Below are 20,730 nucleotides of genomic sequence, written 5' to 3' on the forward strand. Positions count from 1 at the left end.
ATAATTATACAGAGTTGAATGATTTAAGTTAAATTACTCTAAACCAACACAACCAGTATGTATTTTTTCTCGGATCGTTAATAATTAATTAAACGTAAGTAGACTCGTTAGGAAATGAACGGTATAGTTTGAGGAGGAGGGGAAGTTATTGCAGCAGTAACGTATGATGATTATGATAATGAATTAGACACCTGTCCAACACTTGATTATCTTTATTGGATGAACGGTTCGCCAATAAAGATAACCAAGTTTTACAAAAGTGTCTGATTTATCATCCTGTCGGTTCTCTGAACCATTTATCTATATTATGACTATATTCACGGGGAAGTGCTTAACTCTGAGTGTCACACAGGACCTGGGGAATGGGAGACAGATTAGATACGAGGAAGGGTAAAGTAGCTCCAGCTCCTTAGATCAAGAGTCCTTCACCAGCAGTGACATACATGTACAGTACTAGGCTAGGCGGGAAGGCCGTGGTGGTAGCCACTCTGAGGCAGTGGGTCAGAGCACTTCCTGCGTTGTTAGGTTACGCCTCTCTTGTGGTCACTTGACGGTCATTGTTCCTGGCTACTGGCTTTCCATTGAGACTTCTCTGCTTACCTTAATGCCTTTCTTTCTCCACTCAGGTCTTTCACTACGTAGCTTGGAGTATTTCTTCCGGTAGTGACATCTTTTAATGGCTAGACCATATATTTTCGTTCATTCGTTTAATCGGTTTCTGCTTTTCTTCTATCAATGTTTTAAACAGGATTCATACAGTGAGATTCAAAGTAGGTTATGATCAGTGTGATTTCAGAAGTTCCACTTATGTATGCCGTAGCACGTGTTTAGAAGTGTTCCACTTGTGTATTCCACAGTATGTTCAGGAGCGAAGTGTTCCACCTGTGTATTTCACAGTATGTGCTCAGAAGTGTTTCACAAACGTATGTCACAGTATGTGTTCAGAAGTTAAGTGCTCCACTTGTATACGCCACAGAATGTGTTCAGAAGTGTTCCAAGTGTGTAATCCATATATATGTTGAGAAGTGAAATGTTCTACTTATGTATTGCACAGTATGTGTTCAGAAGTGGAATGTTTCACTTGAGTGAAAGTGAGAAGTGGAATGTTTCACTCGACTATTCCAGTTCTTCCTGAGCTTTAACATCCTTGCTAATAGAGCTCACAATTAAAAATTTACTTGGTTCTACTGTATGCACCCCAACACTTTGTGTGTTGTTTCAATGCTTGTTTGAACGTTTCTTAACACTGTGAGGGAACTGTTACTCAGCCTCCATTTTTGGCGTTCCAGTATTTTTTCATCTTCAAATATTTTTCATATTTCAGCAGTGTTAAGTTTCAAAGAAGTCACATTTAGTTATTAATCACTACGAGCAGTGTATCTTTACATATCCAGTATACACGAAGTTTACTTTGAACATGTTTTAGGGATTTAATTTTTTTTCTTAATGTTAGTGTGCAGATGAATTACAGCCATAATAACCCCCGTGCAGCCAATAGGTCTTAAAAAACATAACAATGCATGGGTGACGGTGGTCCAGCGACTTCTGTGGTATTACGGTAAGCTTCGTTGAGTCTGTGAGGGTGGTCCAGCGACATCCTTGGCGTTGCTATGAGCTAGTGAGTTGGATGGTCCAGTGACATCTGATATTTCTTTAAGGTGGTGAGTGGCTAAAGGAGGTCCGGTGACAGCTGTGGTGTTGCTATAAGCTGATGAGTAAGTGAGGGTGGTGCAGTGACATCTGTGGTGTTGCTTTAAGCTGGTGAGTGGCTAAGTGAGGTCCAATGACATCTGTGGTGTTACTATAAGTGGGTGAGGGTGGCCCAGTGACATTCGTGTTGCTAGAAACTGATGAGTAGGTGAGGGTAGTTCAGTGACACACCTGTGGTGTTCCTTAAGTTGGTGAGTGGGTGAGGGTGGTCCAGGAAGTTGTTGGTGGACATGATGGAGGTGGAAACCCGTGGTCACCGTGAGACGTCGTCACTGTACTAGTTTATACTCCACTGGTGTAACTTGCTGTCTCATCACTCTTTACTCACACTCCTGGACAAGTGTATACTGGGAATCCTGCAACAAAGAAGAGCCAGTAAAAGGCGTATAGGTGTAAGTTCATATACTCGATGGGAGGGATGGGGGAAGGGTAAAGTATCTTCTGACCTTGCCTTTAAAACTACATTGGTTGACATTACTGTACAAATTTCTGGCCTTTTTGACCTTATCATACCTACACTTTAAACGGTGTATAGAACTTTGCCACATTACTTCCTCATTCAGCTCTCTCCACTTTTCTACAACCATAAAACAGGAAATACATCATAACCTTCATGTAGGTCTTTTTTTTTTTTTTTTTTTTAGTTTCCAGATATGCCCGTGTTCCTAATCCTCGCATTTTAGTCGGTTCTTATCCTCCCAATCATCTCCTTAGGTATCTTACAATTAATTAAAAACTCTTCGTTGTAACGCATCCTAAGAGGACTACATTCACTCTTCGTGGAAACTATGTCTGTTCTATTTCTCAGTAGACAGCTACCCCCCTCCCCCCCGACCCCTCGATTTCTAGCAAAACAAAGGAACAGTCTAGACACCTCTCCTCTCCCTCTCCACAAGTAGGCAGGTAGGACTGGCGCAACTTACCAGCATCATGTATTAGAAAGAAACAGCACTGATTTAGGCATGGGAAATCCTGTAATACGAACTTGGTAGAATTTTATGACAGTCACTCGAATATAGCAAGAAAGACAGGAATAGGTGGACTGCAAGAAAACCTTTTGACATGATCCTGCACTAGGGGCTAATTCAGAAATCAGAAGAACAAATAGCCATAAAAGAGTGCTCCAGTGGAAGAGGGGATACCTGAAAAAAAGACAGAACATGAGAGTAATGAGTAGGGTTCCGCAAGAGCTCATACTGGGACTGCTGCTGTTCTTAATGTGTTGACCATATAAAAAACAGTGAGAAAGGACATAAAGACTCCAGGGAGACCTCATTAGGCTATAGTTGGGTTCCAGAAAGCGAGTGCTCGAGTTCAAATGAATGCAAGATCATGTAGTTTACAAGAGAGTAGATTAAAGATAAAGTACAGCTTTTATGATAATAATAATAATAATATAATAATATATAACCTAAAAGGTTGAAAGCGGAGAAACCTACATACCTGGTAATCAAGACCACACCAAAGAGTTTGTCAAGCCTAAACCAAATTTGGTCAGGACCACACCAGACCTGGTCGTCAAGACCACATTAAACCAGAAGTTGTTCGGTGGAACAAATTGAATGATGTTTTCTTCATTTTTTGTATCATTTCCATTGTTGCGGCAGAGGTGTGTGTTAGAGCGTGAAGAGTGAGTGTGAAGTATTTACTGTTGTAGCGTGAAGAGTTGAGTGTGGAGTATGACTTTTCCCTCGTACACTTATTGATTGATCGCTTGTATGCTTGCTTATTTGTTGGTGTGGAGGAAAATGAGACTATGCAAATTAGCTCATTATGTGTATTTACTGTACGTGTTCATATGTAAATAACAATGTATGCGGGTATTAAGACATTTTTGTAGTTCACTATTTCGGATACAACTTGGACAGAATATTGAAACAGTTCACTCCAGTGATACAATAAAATAAATAAAAAATAAAATATTTATTTCTTTACTAAGGTTACAATGTGTTTACATACCATAGTATGATTGGAGCAAAGAAAGCCACTGTCATGCCGAGGTACTTCGGCCAGATGCATAACATACATGAAACGCATACTGTATGTAACAGAAATAACAGGCGAGGTAAGAGAGTTCAAATCTGGTATAAACTGTCAGCTCAGGATTAAGCAGCGTCAGGTCAGGTTTATGCCTCGTGGAAGCGAGATCAACTGATCGTTGAGTATTATGTATATGTAGTGAGGCGTGGTCAAAGAATATGTGGGTTAGGGTGGTAAATATGCTATAACTTTCTGCTGTCGAAAATGAGAATCTTTATTTCTTTAGAAACAGAAGCTACAGTAGATGGGGTTGCAGTTCGTTTGGTAATAGTATTGATACAATTATGAAACAAATACAATTTGATGCAATTACATTTGTACACTCAAAAGAAAGCCACTTATTCTATTGATGTTCAAAACAGTAAACAAAGAAGCTTCAAGGTAACGACGATATTATATACAATTATTATCAGAGTGATCCCTGTTGTGTTGAATCACTAGTGGGAAGGAATCAAGCTTAATCCAGTGAAAGGAAGGGAAGCCCCAGTTCCTTAGAGCAAGAGCCCTACACTAGCATCGAGGGACACTTCTTTTTTTTATCAAAACTGGATACAACAGCAATGTGCTGCAACTCTATCCTATGACAATCACATGGTGTTGAAATATGTCAGCTTGAGCTGGGAGACCTCTGTAGAGTAATGAGGACATCAAGTACTCCATTAAAGCTTCATCAGCTACGGAAGATTCAAAGGTTTCCTTACAGCAGAGATGGAGCTTTTATTACGTAGGCCCTTTCCTCGACAGGAGAACCTAAGGGGAGAAAGTGATCATTGGTGTGTGCGGTGCTGGGTCGCTGGTTGGGTGCGCCACACCTCCCACATCACCCCCGTCCCCTCCACGCGCGCACACACACACACACACACACACACACACACACACACACACACACACACACACACACACACACACATACACAAACAGACAGACAGACACACACACACACACACACACAGGATGTTCCAGAGATTGGACACAGTAACAAGGGGACACAGTTGGAAGCTGAAGACACAGATGAATCACAGGGATGTTAGGAAGTATTTCTTCAGCCACAGAGTAGTCAGTAAGTGGAATAGTTTGGGAAGCGATGTAGTGGAGGCAGGATCCATACATAGCTTTAAGCAGAGGTATGATAAAGCTCACGGCTCAGGGAGAGTGACCTAGTAGCGATCAGTGAAGAGGCGGGGCCAGGAGCTCGGACTCGACCCCCGCAACCTCAACTAGGTGAGTACAACTAGGTGAGTACACACACACACACACACACACACACACACATACACATACACAGACAGACAGACACACACACACACACACACACACACACACACACACACACACACACACACACACACACACACACACACACACACACACACACACATACACAGACAGACAGACAGACACACACACACACACACACACACACACACACACACACACACACACACACACACACACACACACACACACACACACACACACAGATTCCATTAGAAAGAGTTTGTGATCTTGTTTCTTGCTCCAGCGAGTTTCCTCACTGAAAGTCTCGCATTGTTTACTAGATTGCCTCCAAATCCTCAGACACTGTAGGACTCATACAGGTTTAGCGCTTCCTCGTGAATATAATAATCCAGCCTGCTATATTATTACCTTTGTTTCCTATAATTTGTAATTTACATTATACATCATCAAATTTAAACATTCTTCCACTTTGATTAACACTTTTTTTTCTCAAAGACTCAGTAGAGCATGTTGTTTATATGGAAAGTGAGTGAATTTGTGTTTACCCCAAAATGCCTTGCATGGTTGGTTAGTTAATGGGGTTTAGAGCTTATCGACTACATAAGGCTCATTAAAGCTGCATGTCATCTGTAAACCACTAGTCAAGAAAGCTGTAAGATGGGGATTAAGGTAAATTGTTTAGTATATACACAGTAAGAGACATGCACCTCTCGGTTTATATATCCTGCCGTTATAGAAATGGTATAAAATACCGACACGATGGGTAAACACAATATATTACAATGCGATACTTTATTGGGAAAGTTTCGTCCACATAGTGCGTTTTTTCAAGTCACTTGTTTTTCTTATGTCTTTATCCATATATTGCCTATGTATTTATCTTATTGGAAAATAATAATAATAATAATAATAATAATAATAATATTATTATTATTATTATTAGGATTAGGATTATTTTTATTATTATTATTATTATTGATATTGTTGTTGTTATTACTAGTTAAGATGTGGAATGGAGACTTAGTGTGAATTACCTCAGCCGCCAGCCAGTCTCTCATCAACGGCCAAGTGTAGCCAATATTCGTTCATTCACACCACCACCAACACTTCCTCAGTTTTGCTGCAAAGCTCCTTACAGAGAGGTGCGCACCCTTCATTCTGTTGAATGGTTCTTGATCCATGGAGTTGAGGCTACCCTTCCCTTCCTTGGAGCAGTCCTGATTACCTCCCATTCCCTCAGCATGTGTAACAACAGAAAAGTTATGCAGTCCTTATGTCATTTCTCTTGACAGTACAATTTTTAACAAATTACAAAATCTTTGAGTAAACATTGTGGTATAAATAATTCTCTCTTTAATTTTTAGGCATACAAAATCAATTTGGTTAGATATATTGTTGAGATTATAATGGTAACTGTTATGAGGTCACTTCACAGCATTCGAATACCTTCAGTCTATAGCTATATGTCAAACTTTCACAAGTATTTGCAGGAGTTAAAGAAGTGGTGCAAATATCAGTAGGTCATGTCCGTGTTAAGCTTCCGTGACTCGTTGTAAGTTACATGATTTAGCTGTCGACTGGCAACCCTTAGTTTTAGCCTAGCTATTCCTGCTGCAATGCCCTTTTGTATTGCTAGAGTACAGGAAGACTTGACTTGGATTAGTAACCCCAGAAGGTTAATAACCAGGATAACCAAATAAATCCAAGCAGTGTGGCTCATTTCCACTGGGGTCCATATTAGGTCTTTCTCCCAGGATGCGACCCACTACTGCCTATTAATTCCTAGGCATCTATTGCTAGTTAACCAAGGAAGTTAGTGTAGGAGACTTTCTCATTCGTTTCGCCTCGTCCAGGGATCGATCCAGACACTATTGGTCGTGAGTCGAGCGTGTAACAAGCTTGAGTTCTACAGGTAACATTGTGCTCTACCTACGGACACGGACAAGTTAAGTGAAACTCGTTCAAAAGTTAATTTTTTTCATTTTATACGTCAATATAATAATAATTAATATTATTATTTTATTGCATTCATTGCGGAGCTCTAAACCCTTAGGGGGTAGATCTGGCGTGGGTGAGGGCAGCGGGAGCGGCGACCCCCGGCAGCGACTTCAGGTAATTCTGAACTTAAACAGTGTCTGGAGAATGGGAGGTAATCAGATTTGATCCAGAAAATAGGAAAGTGACTCCAGTCCCTTCTATGAAGAGCCCTTTACTAAATCAGCAACAGCTTTAAGTAGAAATATTGAGAGAGGAAGGAAATGCGTAGTAATAATTTGTTGGGCAACAACAGTTTTAGCCTAGTTCATGCTACTAGGCTTGAAGTAGTGTCAGTATTAACAGGCTTAACGTAAACTCTTACCCTTAATATTGTTTATCCTCGAGTTCCTCATAAATAGCGAGATAAGTTATCACCTCACCACAGATAATGTGAGATAACACGCAACGAAACTTCAACTGCCGCTCTTGTCACAAATGTACCACTACACACATCATTTAATAACTAGCTGTAGCCTCTTCTTTTTTTTTTACCCTTAAATATCAGTCCTGAGAATTCCTAGATAATTTGCAAGCTAATATTATATTCATGAAGAAGTGCTAGACCCATAATGACCATGCATCATCTGGTATAAGCTGAGAGTTGTTATGCAGCCTCAGTTTATTTCAGAGCTTAGGCCCGAGCAGTGGTATATTGTAAAGTGTACATGTATACTTGATATAATATTGACATACATGCATATAAGATACAGGGTGATGTTAGAGCCATCTGGGAGCTACAAGTTTTGCTCAGTTGATTTTTATTTCATGTGCATTTTTCTAAGTACGAATCAGCCAGTAGATGACTGATTGTCGATGGAGCGATGTTCTCGAGAACGATGTGTTGAAGTTGAAGCAACGAAGCTATGACGGTGCGATGTTCTCGAGAACGATATGTGTTGAAGTTGAAGCAACGAAGCTATGACGGTGCGATGTTCTCGAGAACGATATGTGTTGAAGTTGAAGCAACCAAGCTATGACGGTGTGATGTTCTTGAGAACGATGTGTCCTTGAAGTTGAAGCTACCAAAGTATCAAATGTATCCATGAGATAATCAAGTCTGGTTTCCAAACACCCCTCCAGACCTTGTTGCCAATACCCCCAGTGGTTGTAGATGAATGAAATTAAGACATATGCAACATCTGGGTATCTTTATTGTAGACGTTTCGCCATCCAGTGGCTTTATCAATACAAATTCCAGGACATAACTTGAAGATAGTAGAACTATGTACAGAAGATGAGGTAATCAGTCCCTCAACCTAGGAGTAGGTACGAAGAGCACCGTAGTCGTGGAGATTCTGAAGCAGAAGCAAGGCGCCTGACGCTTATATACTAACGTCAGGTGGAAATGGGACGGGTAGCAGACGAGGGCATAGTCACTGGCAGGCGGGATTCCCCAGTGGAAGTAGGTCCTTACCAGAGATGGGTTATGTCCTGGAATTTGTATTGATAAAGCCACTGGATGGCGAAACGTCTACAATAAAGATACCCAGATGTTGCACATGTGTCTTAATTTCATCTTGTCGGTATTGTATACCATTCTTGTACAACTTGTCAGATACTGCAACATCATGGAGTCTTGATTCTGAGAACATGTACATAACCTTCACGACTACGACAACTACTACTACAACTAACCCATCTCTTTGGGTAGGACCTACTTCCACTGGGGAATCCCGCCTACCAGTGACTATGCCCTCGTCTGCTACCCGTCCCATTTCCACCTGACGTTAGTATATAAGCGTCAGGCGCCTTGCTTCTGCTTCAGAATCTCCACGACTACGGTGCTCTTCACACCAGATCCTAGGTTGAGGGACTGATTACCTCATCTTCTGTACATAGTTCTACTATCTTCAAGTTATGTTCTGGAATTTGTATTGATAAAGCCACTGGATGGCGAAACGTCTACAATAAAGATACCCAGATGTTGCACATGTCTTAATTTCATCTTGTCGGTATTGTATACCATTCTTGTAGATGAATGGTTCAGAGAACCGACACGTTGATAAATTAGACACATGTGGACTGACCACATCGACTCTAAGTTGAGGGACTGAGTACCTCATTCTCCTCCTGTTCTTCAAGTTTCTCCTTTGTATGGACTGATGAAGCCACTGTGTGGCGAAACGTTTCCTCAATAAAGATACCCAAGAGTTGCACATGTGTCTAATTTATCACCCCCAGTGGGATAAATAAACACCCTGCGATGAGGGTGCCTTAGTTCTAGTAAGGACTCTTGACCCAAAGAATTGGAAGTACCCTCACCTTCCTCCGATCAAACCTGTTTACTCCATTACTCAGGCTTTGCATGACGCGTGGGTTTAGCGCTTCCCCATGAATATAATGAAATGTTCCTCTGGCAACTGTGACATGGTTCTTGCATCTTAATAAATTTCGCCTCCAGTAGGTCATTATTTTGCTCATTTCTGCTTATGATATCATGGTAATGGACTCTTGTCCTCGGGCGAGTAACCTTGGAAGTCTCTGACCAGGAGCAACAGACACCTAATTGTCTTAAAAGGAAACTTGGAAAAATCCCTGAATCAACTAATCAGCTGGGCTGTGCTACCGGAACCAGCTTTTTGTTGAAATTTGGATTAAGTGAAACTCGGGCATTAAACCATTCATAAGAATATAAGAATGAGCGAACACTGCAGCAAGCCTTTTGGCCCATACTAGGCAAGTCCAACTCACCCAACCGCCACATTCATATACCCGTCCAACCTATATTTCAAGCTATCTGAAGCTCTCGCCCTAGTTGTGCAGTGTAAGATTCATGGTATTATCAGGCTGTACAGTATACGTAATACCTGACAACCTTCCTACACTCCATCACCACTAATAATACCTGACAACCTTCCTACACTCCATCACCACTAATAATACCTGACAACCTTCCTACACTCCATCACCACTAATAATACCTGACAACCTTCCTACACTCCATCACCACTAATAATACCTAACAACCTTCCTACACTCCATCACCACTAATAATACCTGACAATTTTCCTACATTCCATCACCACTAATAATACCTGACAATTTTCCTACATTCCATCACCACTAATAATACCTGATAAGTTTCCTACACTCCATCACCACTAATAATACCTGACAATTTTCCTACATTCCATCACCACTAATAATACCTGATAAGTTTCCTACACTCCATCACCACTAATAATACCTGACAATTTTCCTACATTCCATCACCACTAATAATACCTGATAAGTTTCCTACATTCCATCACCACTAATAATACCTGATAAGTTTCCTACATTCCATCACCACTAATAATACCTGATAAGTTTCCTACATTCCATCACCACTAATAATATCTGAGGTAGCAGATGAAGACGTCATTATGTCATGAAAGAGTTGATAGCAGTCTTCTCCAAGATAAAGCCAACACTGTACGTTATCTAATATCTACTAGAGCAGTGGTTCTCAACCTTTTAGGAGTCGCGTCCCCTATCGCCGTTTGTCCTTAGCTCCACGCCCCCTCCTTCATATAAAATTCTGAATGTAAAAATTAAAAACGAGTTCTCTTTGTTTAAATAGGAACATTGAGATTCTAGTTTTTATTCTTTGTTTTTTTTTATAGTTAATGAAGGAGCAAATCGCTAATGCACAACATATATAGAGCCAACAGAACCTTAGAAGAAATTAAGCGACTCGGTATATAATTTTCTTATATATTTTCCATAATATTACATTATAAATCTAAGACGATTTTCAAAGGCATTATGTAGGTACTGGTTCCATTTTCTGGAGATAATAGGTAGATATCAGCACCATTTCGCTCGCGAGGATAATGTAATTTTAAATTTTGGGTCATGGACAAAAAAGTTTGGGAACCTAGAGTGTGGGTTCTAGAGACTAATACAACGAAGAAGCAGCAGAAACAACGACGATTACCAAACTTTATCACCATAAAATAAACAATATTCAGTTGACTGGTCAGCAACAAAACAAATCTCGTTGCCAAAGATATTTGAAGGTATTTTGGGGTTGCTGAATTCGAAAATGTCAGTAGGTTTTTCAAATTGCTTGTAGTTAGTGAGATATTGCATACTTACCCTCAGTTAACAGGGAACTTAGCCATAACGTGTGTATATGTATATACAGATAGTTTTAATGAAGACTCGAATTTTATTTTTAAATGATTTAATATTTAAAAAAAGAGAGTTGTATCAACAACGACCACGTGACAATATTGTAACCTTAATTTTCTTATTTTTTCCAGATAAACAAGAGTTCTTCACGAAGAGCCTACTTAAATAATCCTAATGCATTTTGCTACATTTGTGGCGAATACTCTGCAAAAACGAAGAAAAACATCACAAATTTTGTACAACAAGCTTATCTTGCTTATTTTAGAGTGGGGGGTTTGAGAACAAGACAAGTCTTGGACTCCCCATATGGTTTGCAAAATCTGTGTAGAATGCTTACGACAATGGAAAAAATAGGCAAAGGAAAAGTTTTAACTTCGGTGTGCCTACGGTGTGGACAGAACCCAAAAACCACTACAACGATTGTTATTTCTGTATGGTGGATGTGAAAGGTTTCAATCTATACAAAAAAAGTCAAATGGGAATATCCTGATTTGGAGTCGGCAAGGAGACCTGTGCCACACAGTGAAGATATTCCCTTGTCATTGTCTACAACACTGCCTGACTTTCTGTTCTCGGATATTGAAGAAACTCTGGGTTTAGGATGTAACACAGGTGATAGTAGTGGAAGTGAATATAAAGTAAGCATTTTAACACCTCAGCAGTTCTCCCAAGAAGAACTCGATGATTTGATACGTCTGTCAAAACAAGTGTCGGAACTTTTACAACCCAGACTAAGCAAAAAGAACTATCTACAGGAAGAAGTTAAAATAACAGCCTGTCGGACAAGAGAGCTTGAAGGAGAAGTTGTGTACTGCAATAATATCCCTGGACTTCTTCGAATGGGACTTGAATATCGTCCAGGGGATTGGAGACTGTTTATACGCATCTCCATTAGAAGCTTGAAATGTGTCTTATTGCATAGTGGTAACCAGTATGCATCTCTTCCAGTTGTTCGCTCAACAAAACTGTGCTGATAACCAACATAGAAGAAAATCGTAAAGACAACGTTTTCATATGCAGTAATTAGTAGTATCTGAATTATCTTACTATGTTAATCTGGTGTTATATAGAATGAAGTGCTAGTATGAATTACATGATTTGACTTTTGCATGACCTAAACGTAATTTCAATGCGATTTGTAAGTTACCCCTGCCTGATCAATATATTTTTTCACGTCTTTTGTTTTTCAGCTTTCGCTAGGTTTACTTTTTTGGTTATGTGAGTTGTAGAGTTGAGCAGTCAGGGCTCCAACAGAGTCTTTGTATCCCTTGTATGATTCTGGGGTGTATTTGGGAGGATTTGTGAAGTGGTTCATACCCCATCTGTATGATAGTGTTGTTAGAATTGTGTGCCGTGTGTGACTAGTAGTGCCTTGTTACGAGTGCCTTGAGTGTGTGGGACTACTTCCTTGATACGAGTGCCTTGAGTGTGTGTAACTAGTGCCTCGTTATGAGTGTCTTCAGTGTAACTAGTGCCTTGTTATGAGTGTCATGAGTGTAACTAGTGCCTTGTTATGAGTGTCTTGAGTGTGTGTAACTAGTGCCTTGTTATGAGTGTCTTGAGTGTGTGTAACTAGTGCCTTGTTATGAGTGTCTTGAGTGTGTGTAACTAGTGCCTTGTTATGAGTGACTTGAGTGTGTAACTAGTGCCTTGTTATGAGTGTCTTGAGTGTAACTAGTGCCTTGTTATGGTGTCTTGAGTGTATGTAACTAGTGCCTTGTTATGGTGTCTTGAGTGTGTGACTAGTGCCTTGTTATGAGTGTCATGAGTGTGTGTAACTAGTGCCTTGTTATGAGTGTCTTCAGTGTAACTAGTGCCTTGTTATGGTGTCTTGAGTGTGTGTGACTAGTGCCTTGTTATGGTGTCTTGAGTGTGTGTGACTAGTGCCTTGTTATGGTGTCTTGAGTGTGTGTGACTAGTGCCTTGTTATGGTGTCTTGAGTGTGTGACTAGTGCCTTGTTATGGTGTCTTGAGTGTGTGTGACTAGTGCCTTGTTATGGTGTCTTGAGTGTGTGTGACTAGTGCCTTGTTATGGTGTCTTGAGTGTATGTGACTAGTGCCTTGTTATGGTGTCTTGAGTGTATGTGACTAGTGCCTTGTTATGGTGTCTTGAGTGTATGTGACTAGTGCCTTGTTATGGTGTCTTGAGTGTGTGACTAGTGCCTTGTTATGGTGTCTTGAGTGTATGTGACTAGTGCCTTGTTATGGTGTCTTGAGTGTGTAACTAGTGCCTTGTTATGGTGTCTTGAGTGTGTAACTAGTGCCTTGTTATGGTGTCTTGAGTGTGTAACTAGTGCCTTGTTATGGTGTCTTGAGTGTGTGTGACTAGTGCCTTGTTATGGTGTCTTGAGTGTGTGTGACTAGTGCCTTGTTATGGTGTCTTGAGTGTATGTGACTAGTGCCTTGTTATGGTGTCTTGAGTGTATATGACTAGTGCCTTGTTATGGTGTCTTGAGTGTATGTGACTAGTGCCTTGTTATGGTGTCTTGAGTGTATGTGACTAGTGCCTTGTTATGGTGTCTTGAGTGTGTGTGACTAGTGCCTTGTTATGGTGTCTTGAGTGTGTGTGACTAGTGCCTTGTTATGGTGTCTTGAGTGTAACTAGTGCCTTGTTATGGTGTCTTGAGTGTGTGTGACTAGTGCCTTGTTATGGTGTCTTGAGTGTGTGTAACTAGTGCCTTGTTATGGTGTCTTGAGTGTGTGTGCCAAGTCGATAATCGCTTATGTTCCTGTTTTATCTTAAATGTTATAAGGCATACCTTTGTGATAATTTATATATGTTTAGTGTATGTATTGTATTTTTTGTGTATAATTCTCTACAGAATGGTCCATACGTTAGGTACAGCACTCAATAGCCCTTACGGGTTTAGCGCTAAAGATTATACTAATAATAATAATCATGGGTTAGGTTAATCTTCGGGTTGTCAGTGAATGTGTGCGGTGTTAACTGAATAAGGGTTAGAATTGTATTTAGCATTTATGTGTATAACGTGTCACATGTAGTTTATGTTGTAGAGGGTTATATGAGAGAGGTCACAGTCTTACACATTATAATGTTCATAAACTATTATCGAATCCTGGTAAAAATCACTCCACTATTGGCACGTATTGGCACATGTTGCCAAGTCCCGTTAGGTGATGGCTGTAGTCTTGTATGCATTATGTATCTGGTAATGTTACTGACAGTGTATCTCTTCTGATTCAGAAGGTGAATCTCTTCTGATTCAAAAGATGAATATCTTCTGATTCAATAGGTGAATCTCTTCTGATTCAAAAGGTGAATCTCTTCTGATTCAGAAGGTGAATCCCTTCTGACTCAGATGTGTGTTATGCTGCAAAAGGTGAATCTGCTCTTTTTCAGAAGGTGAATCTCTCCTGTTTTAAATGTATCTGTATGTTGCAGAAGATGAATCTGTTTTGTTTCGGGTGAATCTCTTCTGTTTCAAGTGTATCTGTTATGTTACAGAAGATGAATCTGTTTTGTTTAAGGTGAATCTGTTGTGTTTCAGAGGGAGAATCTGTTCTGTTTCAGAAGGTTAATCTCTTCTGTTTCAAGTTTATCTGTTACGTTTTAGGTGTATCTCTTCTGTTTTAAAAAGCGAATCGGTTATGTTACAGTTTGTGAGCCTGTTCTGTTTCAGAAGGTGAATCTGTTAGGTTTCAAAAGGTGTACCTAGAATGTTTCGAAGGGTATTCGTTATTCTTCAGAAGTACCCAAAGCACGCTCCTACCGCCTCTACTGTTTTGTACCCTCTTAGCAGACATAGGTAAAAACACTAGCTACAGTTTTGTATCGTTATTTGCAAATGATTCCAAAATAAGCATGAAAGTCAACTCAGTAGAAGCCACAGAAAAATTGCAGGAAGATATAAGCAGGGTTTTCCACAGGACAGATGAGATCAACGTGATGTTTACATTTGGAAAGAATGAAGAACTCAAAAGGGACACTATCAAAGAACACAATAAGGCAAATGTCACGGCAGCTAGGAAAATGACTGCCAATTATTTTTAACTGATGTAATAATGAGATGTACTGTACTTATTTGTATAGATGTATTGAAAGATTGAAAGCCTAACCGAGTATATTACTGCCAGGGACTGTCATCTGTATTGACGGAGTCTATAAAATAAAGTGATACTTTATGTATAGTGAAGATTGTGTTGTTGTGTTGACAGAGCGTGACTGGGAGGGCGGCATTGACAACGAGGGGCTGGACATCAGTCAGCTGGAGAGTTACATCAACGATGACAACAACGACACCATGTGAGTACATACATACTCTACCACAAGTTTTCTATACTAAACTTTTTACACAATACTTGCGACATATTTAATAGCTTGTTAATGATGGCAAGTTGTGAGCTGTTTGAGAATTTTGTTGTGTAACTCCTGTTGAAATAGATAAGTTGTGTGTCCCAAGTCATAGACTATCTGTGTGCCCATGTTCCCTCTCCTCCATGCTGGTATATATCTGCTTTGTTTATAGTCTCTCCGTCATCTCCTCTGTCCTCTTACTTTCCACTTATCTACTTATCTTTCCCATTGCTCCACGGTGCAACTATAGTTCTTGTATAATTGCCTCTCCTATTCTTATAATGTTAATAAGGAAGACACCCGGAATAAAAGGTAATCAGATGTGATTCAAGACAGGGGAAGGTAGCTCCAGTTCCTTGGATCAAATGCCCTTTACCAGCATCCAGGTACTTTGAAGGGTTACATCTCGTCTGGATTTTACCGCATCACTCCGCTTGCATTTCTCGACGGTCTCTCTCTACAAGCTAGTCGAAACAAGAGCCAGGGTCGCTCCTAGAGTTCATGGGGGCCAGGGTGCAGAGTTAATGTTGGGGTCCCTGCTAGCTACCCGTTTGTAGTGTTTGAGCATGTGTACACACACACACACACACACACACACACACACACACACACACACACACACACACACACACACACACACACACACACACACACACACACACACACACACACACACACACACACACACACACACACACACACACACACACACACACACACACACACACACACATAGGAGCTATGACTCGACCCTTGCAACCAGGTGAGTACACACACATGACGAGGTAACAGAGTGGGCGTCTGTGACGAGCGGGGTTCTACAGGGGTCAGACCTAGGACCAGTGCTGTTTTTAGTATATGTGAATGGCATGACGGAAGGGAGCGACTCAGAAGTGTCCCTGTTTGCAGATGATGTGAAGTTAATGAGGAGAATTAAATCGGATGAGGATCAGGCAGGACTACAAAGAGAGACCTGGACAGGCTGGAAGCTTGGCCCAGCAACTGGCTCCTCGAATTTAAGCCCGCCAAATGCAGTCATGAAGATCGGGAAAGGGCAAAAGGAGACCGCAGCCAGAATATAGGCTAGGTGGTCAAAGACTGCAAACCTCACTCAAGGAAAAAGAACTTGGGGTGAGTATAATACCGAGCACATCTCCTGAGGCGCACATTAACCAGATAATTGCTGCAGCATATGGGCCACTGGCAAACCTGAGAATAACGTTCCGATACCTCAGTAAGGAATCGTTCAAGACTCTGTACACTGTGTACGCCAGGCCCATACTGGAGTATGCAGCACCAGTTTGGAACCCACACCTGGTCAAGCACGTCAAGAAATTAGAGGAAATGCAAAGGTTTACAACAAGGCTAGTTCTAGGGCTAAGCGGAATGTCCTACGAAGAAACGTTAAGGGAAATCGGCCTGACGACGCTGGAGGACAAGAGGGTTAGGGGAGACATGATAACGACATACAAAATATTGCGAGAAATTGACATGGTGGCCAGAGACAGGATGTTCCAGAGATGAGGCACAGAAACAAGGGGTCACAATTGGAAGTTGAGGACTCAGATGAGTCAAAGAGATGTTAGGAAGTATTTCTTTAGTATAGAGTTGTCAGGAAGTAGAATAGTCTGGCAAGTGACGTAGTGCAGGCAGGAACCATGCATAGTTTTAAGACGAGGTATGATAAAGCTCATGGAGCAGGGAGAGAGAGGACCTAGTAGCGATCAGTGAAGAGACGGGGCCAGGAGCTATGTATCGACCCCTGTAACCACAAATAGGTGAGTACACACACACACGCACACACACACACACACACACACACACACACACACACACACACACACACACACACACACACACACACACACACACACACACACACACACACATACACACACATGTTTTTTTGAGCTTGTTGGATAGGGCTGAATGAACACAAATGGTTTTTCATGGACGTGCTGTTGGAGTGTGAACAAGGTAACTTTTTTGACGAGATTCAGGAAAGCCTGTTAGCCGAACTCGAGTTCTGGAGGTAGGAAGGGCAGTGCCTGCACTCTTGAAGGAAAGGTGAGGATGTTGCAGACGGAGGGTAATTGATTGTGATGTCATCACACTTCTGGAAAGACAGCGATTGAATGAATGATGGTGAAATGTGTTTTCTTCTTTGGGTCACTCTGCTTTGGCAGGAGACAGCCGTTGAGTTGAAGTAGTTGCTGGAGTTTTACTCCGGTAAAAACTCCTGTTATATATATATATATATATATATATATATGTGTGTGTGTGTGTGTGTGTGTGTGTGTGTGTGTGTGTGTGTGTGTGTGTGTGTGTGTGTGTGTGTGTGTGTGTGTGTGTGTGTGTGTGTGTATGTCTATGTCTATATCTGGATACATATTTAGTATATAAAAGCAGGTGTTTTTCCTGGAGTTAAAACTCCAGCGACTTCTTGCTTGACCATTTCCGTAGTCCTCCTGCAACTTGCTACTGCCCTCTATTTGTATTCTCTTCATTATTTTGGCATACGCAAACATGGATATAAGAACATGTTTGAGCCTTTCTGTTGGTAAGTAATTAATATATAAGAAACAATATGGGGTCCAGTACCTATCCTTGGGGAGAGTTACACTCACCATCCTGACAATTCATCTCTTACTGTGACCTTCTTGTGCATTCCTTAAAGCATTCTCGTACCTTTACTTTTACCCCTGACTTGCTCCTCCAGTTTCCTAAGAAGTCTTAAATGTAGCATTGTACTTGCTTGGTGCACAAATTTGCAGTCCACCCATTTCTGTTTTCCGCGTAACATCCGTTAGTATATCATAAGGTGAATACAAGGCACGACTTCCAATATCTGAAGCGATATTGGTTTTCATCTAAAAATTTGCTATTGCTAGGTGTTTGACCTATCATTTTTTTTAATTCTTTTCATTAATTTACAAGGTATTTTCATTAAGGGCACAAGTTCGTAACATAAGCCCTACCTTCAGTTTTGAATATTGAAATGTTGCTATATTCGAGTCGTCTACCATATCCCCAGTTATTAGCGATTTGTTGAGTCTGTGTGAGGGGCTTTCACTGGTATTGGGCTCCTAGTATCATATGGTCATCCTTATGTCTTTGATGTGTCATGTTCCATCAGGATCCTCCTCACTTTCTTACTAGTCGTTTAGATGTTTGATAGTTTCACTTGGCTTGCCCTCCTCTCTACCTCTGGTACTGGCCCTTTCGCTTAATTATAAATACGTACACTATTAAATTTTATGTGGAGCTCAGTGCTTACGTCTCTGGCGTACCCGGTGATTCTGTCATTCATTAGTGTTATCACCTGGCATTTTATTGTCATATTACACAAGTAAAAAAATGTCATCTACCTTCATATGTTGCTGTGTGGTGTAATAAGTAGCTTTAGCTCTGTTATCGGTTTGGCTTATGTCGATGATGTTATGTGACTTGCATATATGTTTATTCACAAAAGTGAATTTCGAGGATTTGAAGAGGCAACCGACAAGTGAATGTGGTATGCCTGACCTGCTCCTCGTCGCTCTTCTCCCTACAGGTACTTTGGGGACCTGCAGGGCGGCATGGCCGATATCAAGGCTCTGGGCAACGCCACACCCAGGGACTCACCCTCTCGTCTCCATCACCATCATCACCCTAACCTCCACCACCAGTAAGTTAACATTCAACAATAATGTAATATTCTTTTATTCTAAATTTACTAAGTTCATCGCCAGCTTCATAGTTTTATCAAATTAAATTTGAAACTATAGATTTTATTTAGAATTTAAATTTTTATAGCGAAGGATGGAAAGTTCATCTTACCATATTAATTAACATTTAAACACACGTCGCTTCTCAAAAACCATCTTAACCTATGTTAGGTAAGAAATCTTCAAGAAAACTGCTCTATACTTTTTATTTTGTTTTTGAACTTATTCTAAACTTATCCCACGGATATATAGAAATTTTAATAAAAACTGCAGCTACAGTGTAAAAGAAGATTAAGAGTTGCAACCAGTGCAAGCTGGTGTGAGCAGCCTCTGGTCACTACCCTAGGCTTGCGCAATATCATTCTACGTGCTATTAGGCTTTCAGGATTAAACTCTTCCCCTACAAGACAGTTTTGCTAGTGCTTTAACATAGTATAGAAACCACATATAATATAGTAATCATATAGAAACTGTTAATCGAGTACAATATCATAAGCTGCACTTGTAGAACAGAACTACACCTTACCCAAGTTCTGCATAAATAACTGGATGGTGAAGCAGCTAGGCTCCCCCCAACTCTCCCTAGCGTCTCCACGCCTGGCTTGGCAGCCCTCCTCTACCTTCTTTGTTTTTGCACGATCCTATTGGACATTGAAAGGATAGAATTGTTAATTATCCTTCAATTAAGTTTTATGGTAGTCCCCTGTTAGACTGATAGTACTGTTGTTTTCTGATGTTTGGAATATAGAAATGTTTACTATATTGCCGTACAATTTTCATTTTCATTAGCTTGTTGCTGGACCTTTATTCGTAAAAGCTTTTTGTAGATGATTTTATAATGGCTTATGATATGATTCTTCTTAATTGCTCTATGTGTATTGAAGTTTTTTTTTTAGATTTAAGCATCCGAATAGTTTCAGAGTAGCAGTGTTCTCTCCCGTAGTGCCCTAAAACAGTAGTATCTCCTGTACATCTTTAAGTAGATGTCTTTTGTATCTCTTAAATATAAGCCTATTCTCTTAAATAATTATAAACTATTTCTGAGTATCTTTAAGTAGAAGCCTCTTAAATAGTTATCTCCTATCTGCACCCCAGCTGGAAACTTAGAACCTATTTTGCTATGAGGTCTTATGCTAGTGTTTCCATGTAGAAACCTTCCCTTACTGCAACTTTCACTGCAGCCTCGCCCACTCTCAGCACACCGTGACTCACCCTGAGCTCAGTTCTAGTGGCACTTCCCCCACCAGCATGAGTGGCCCTCTACCCTCCGGTGTGAGCACGGGAGGCGGGCACTCACAGGTGGCCAGGGGCACCATGCCCATTGGCTACTACAACCCCTATCACAGCTATAACTCCGCATATGCTGCTTATCGGTGGGTTCTGCATGATACTTTGTCTCTTATTTAAGGTTGGTGCTTTTACATGTAGTTGTATATTTTTCCGTTTGAAATGCTTTTTGGTGGTTGGTCAATGTAGACATATTTGAAATATTATTCAAAACGTTTGAGAATATGTAATATACTTAATTATTTTTCTAGGAGGATTGTTGTGGCATCATTTGCCTGT

General features: G+C 40.6%; 1 protein-coding gene across 8 annotated transcripts in view; it reads left to right on the plus strand.

Moving 5' to 3' along the window:
• The window catches only part of LOC128690775 (myelin regulatory factor-like protein), a 300,340-nt gene that overhangs the window by 183,036 nt on the left and 96,574 nt on the right, over positions 1–20,730 (plus strand). For 6 of the 8 annotated variants that reach the window (XM_070088399.1, XM_070088400.1, XM_070088401.1 and 3 more), the window contains 3 exons: positions 15,319–15,406; positions 19,011–19,124; positions 20,346–20,537. In XM_070088399.1, coding sequence (XP_069944500.1) covers positions 15,319–15,406; positions 19,011–19,124; positions 20,346–20,537 — 394 coding nt within the window. The remainder of the gene's footprint in view (positions 1–15,318; positions 15,407–19,010; positions 19,125–20,345; positions 20,538–20,730) is intronic. The other 2 variants (XM_070088405.1, XM_070088404.1) reach the window with 1 other exon arrangement.

Source organism: Cherax quadricarinatus, chromosome 24 (genome assembly GCF_038502225.1).
Source record: "Cherax quadricarinatus isolate ZL_2023a chromosome 24, ASM3850222v1, whole genome shotgun sequence".
Taxonomy (NCBI): Eukaryota; Metazoa; Arthropoda; class Malacostraca; order Decapoda; family Parastacidae; genus Cherax; species Cherax quadricarinatus.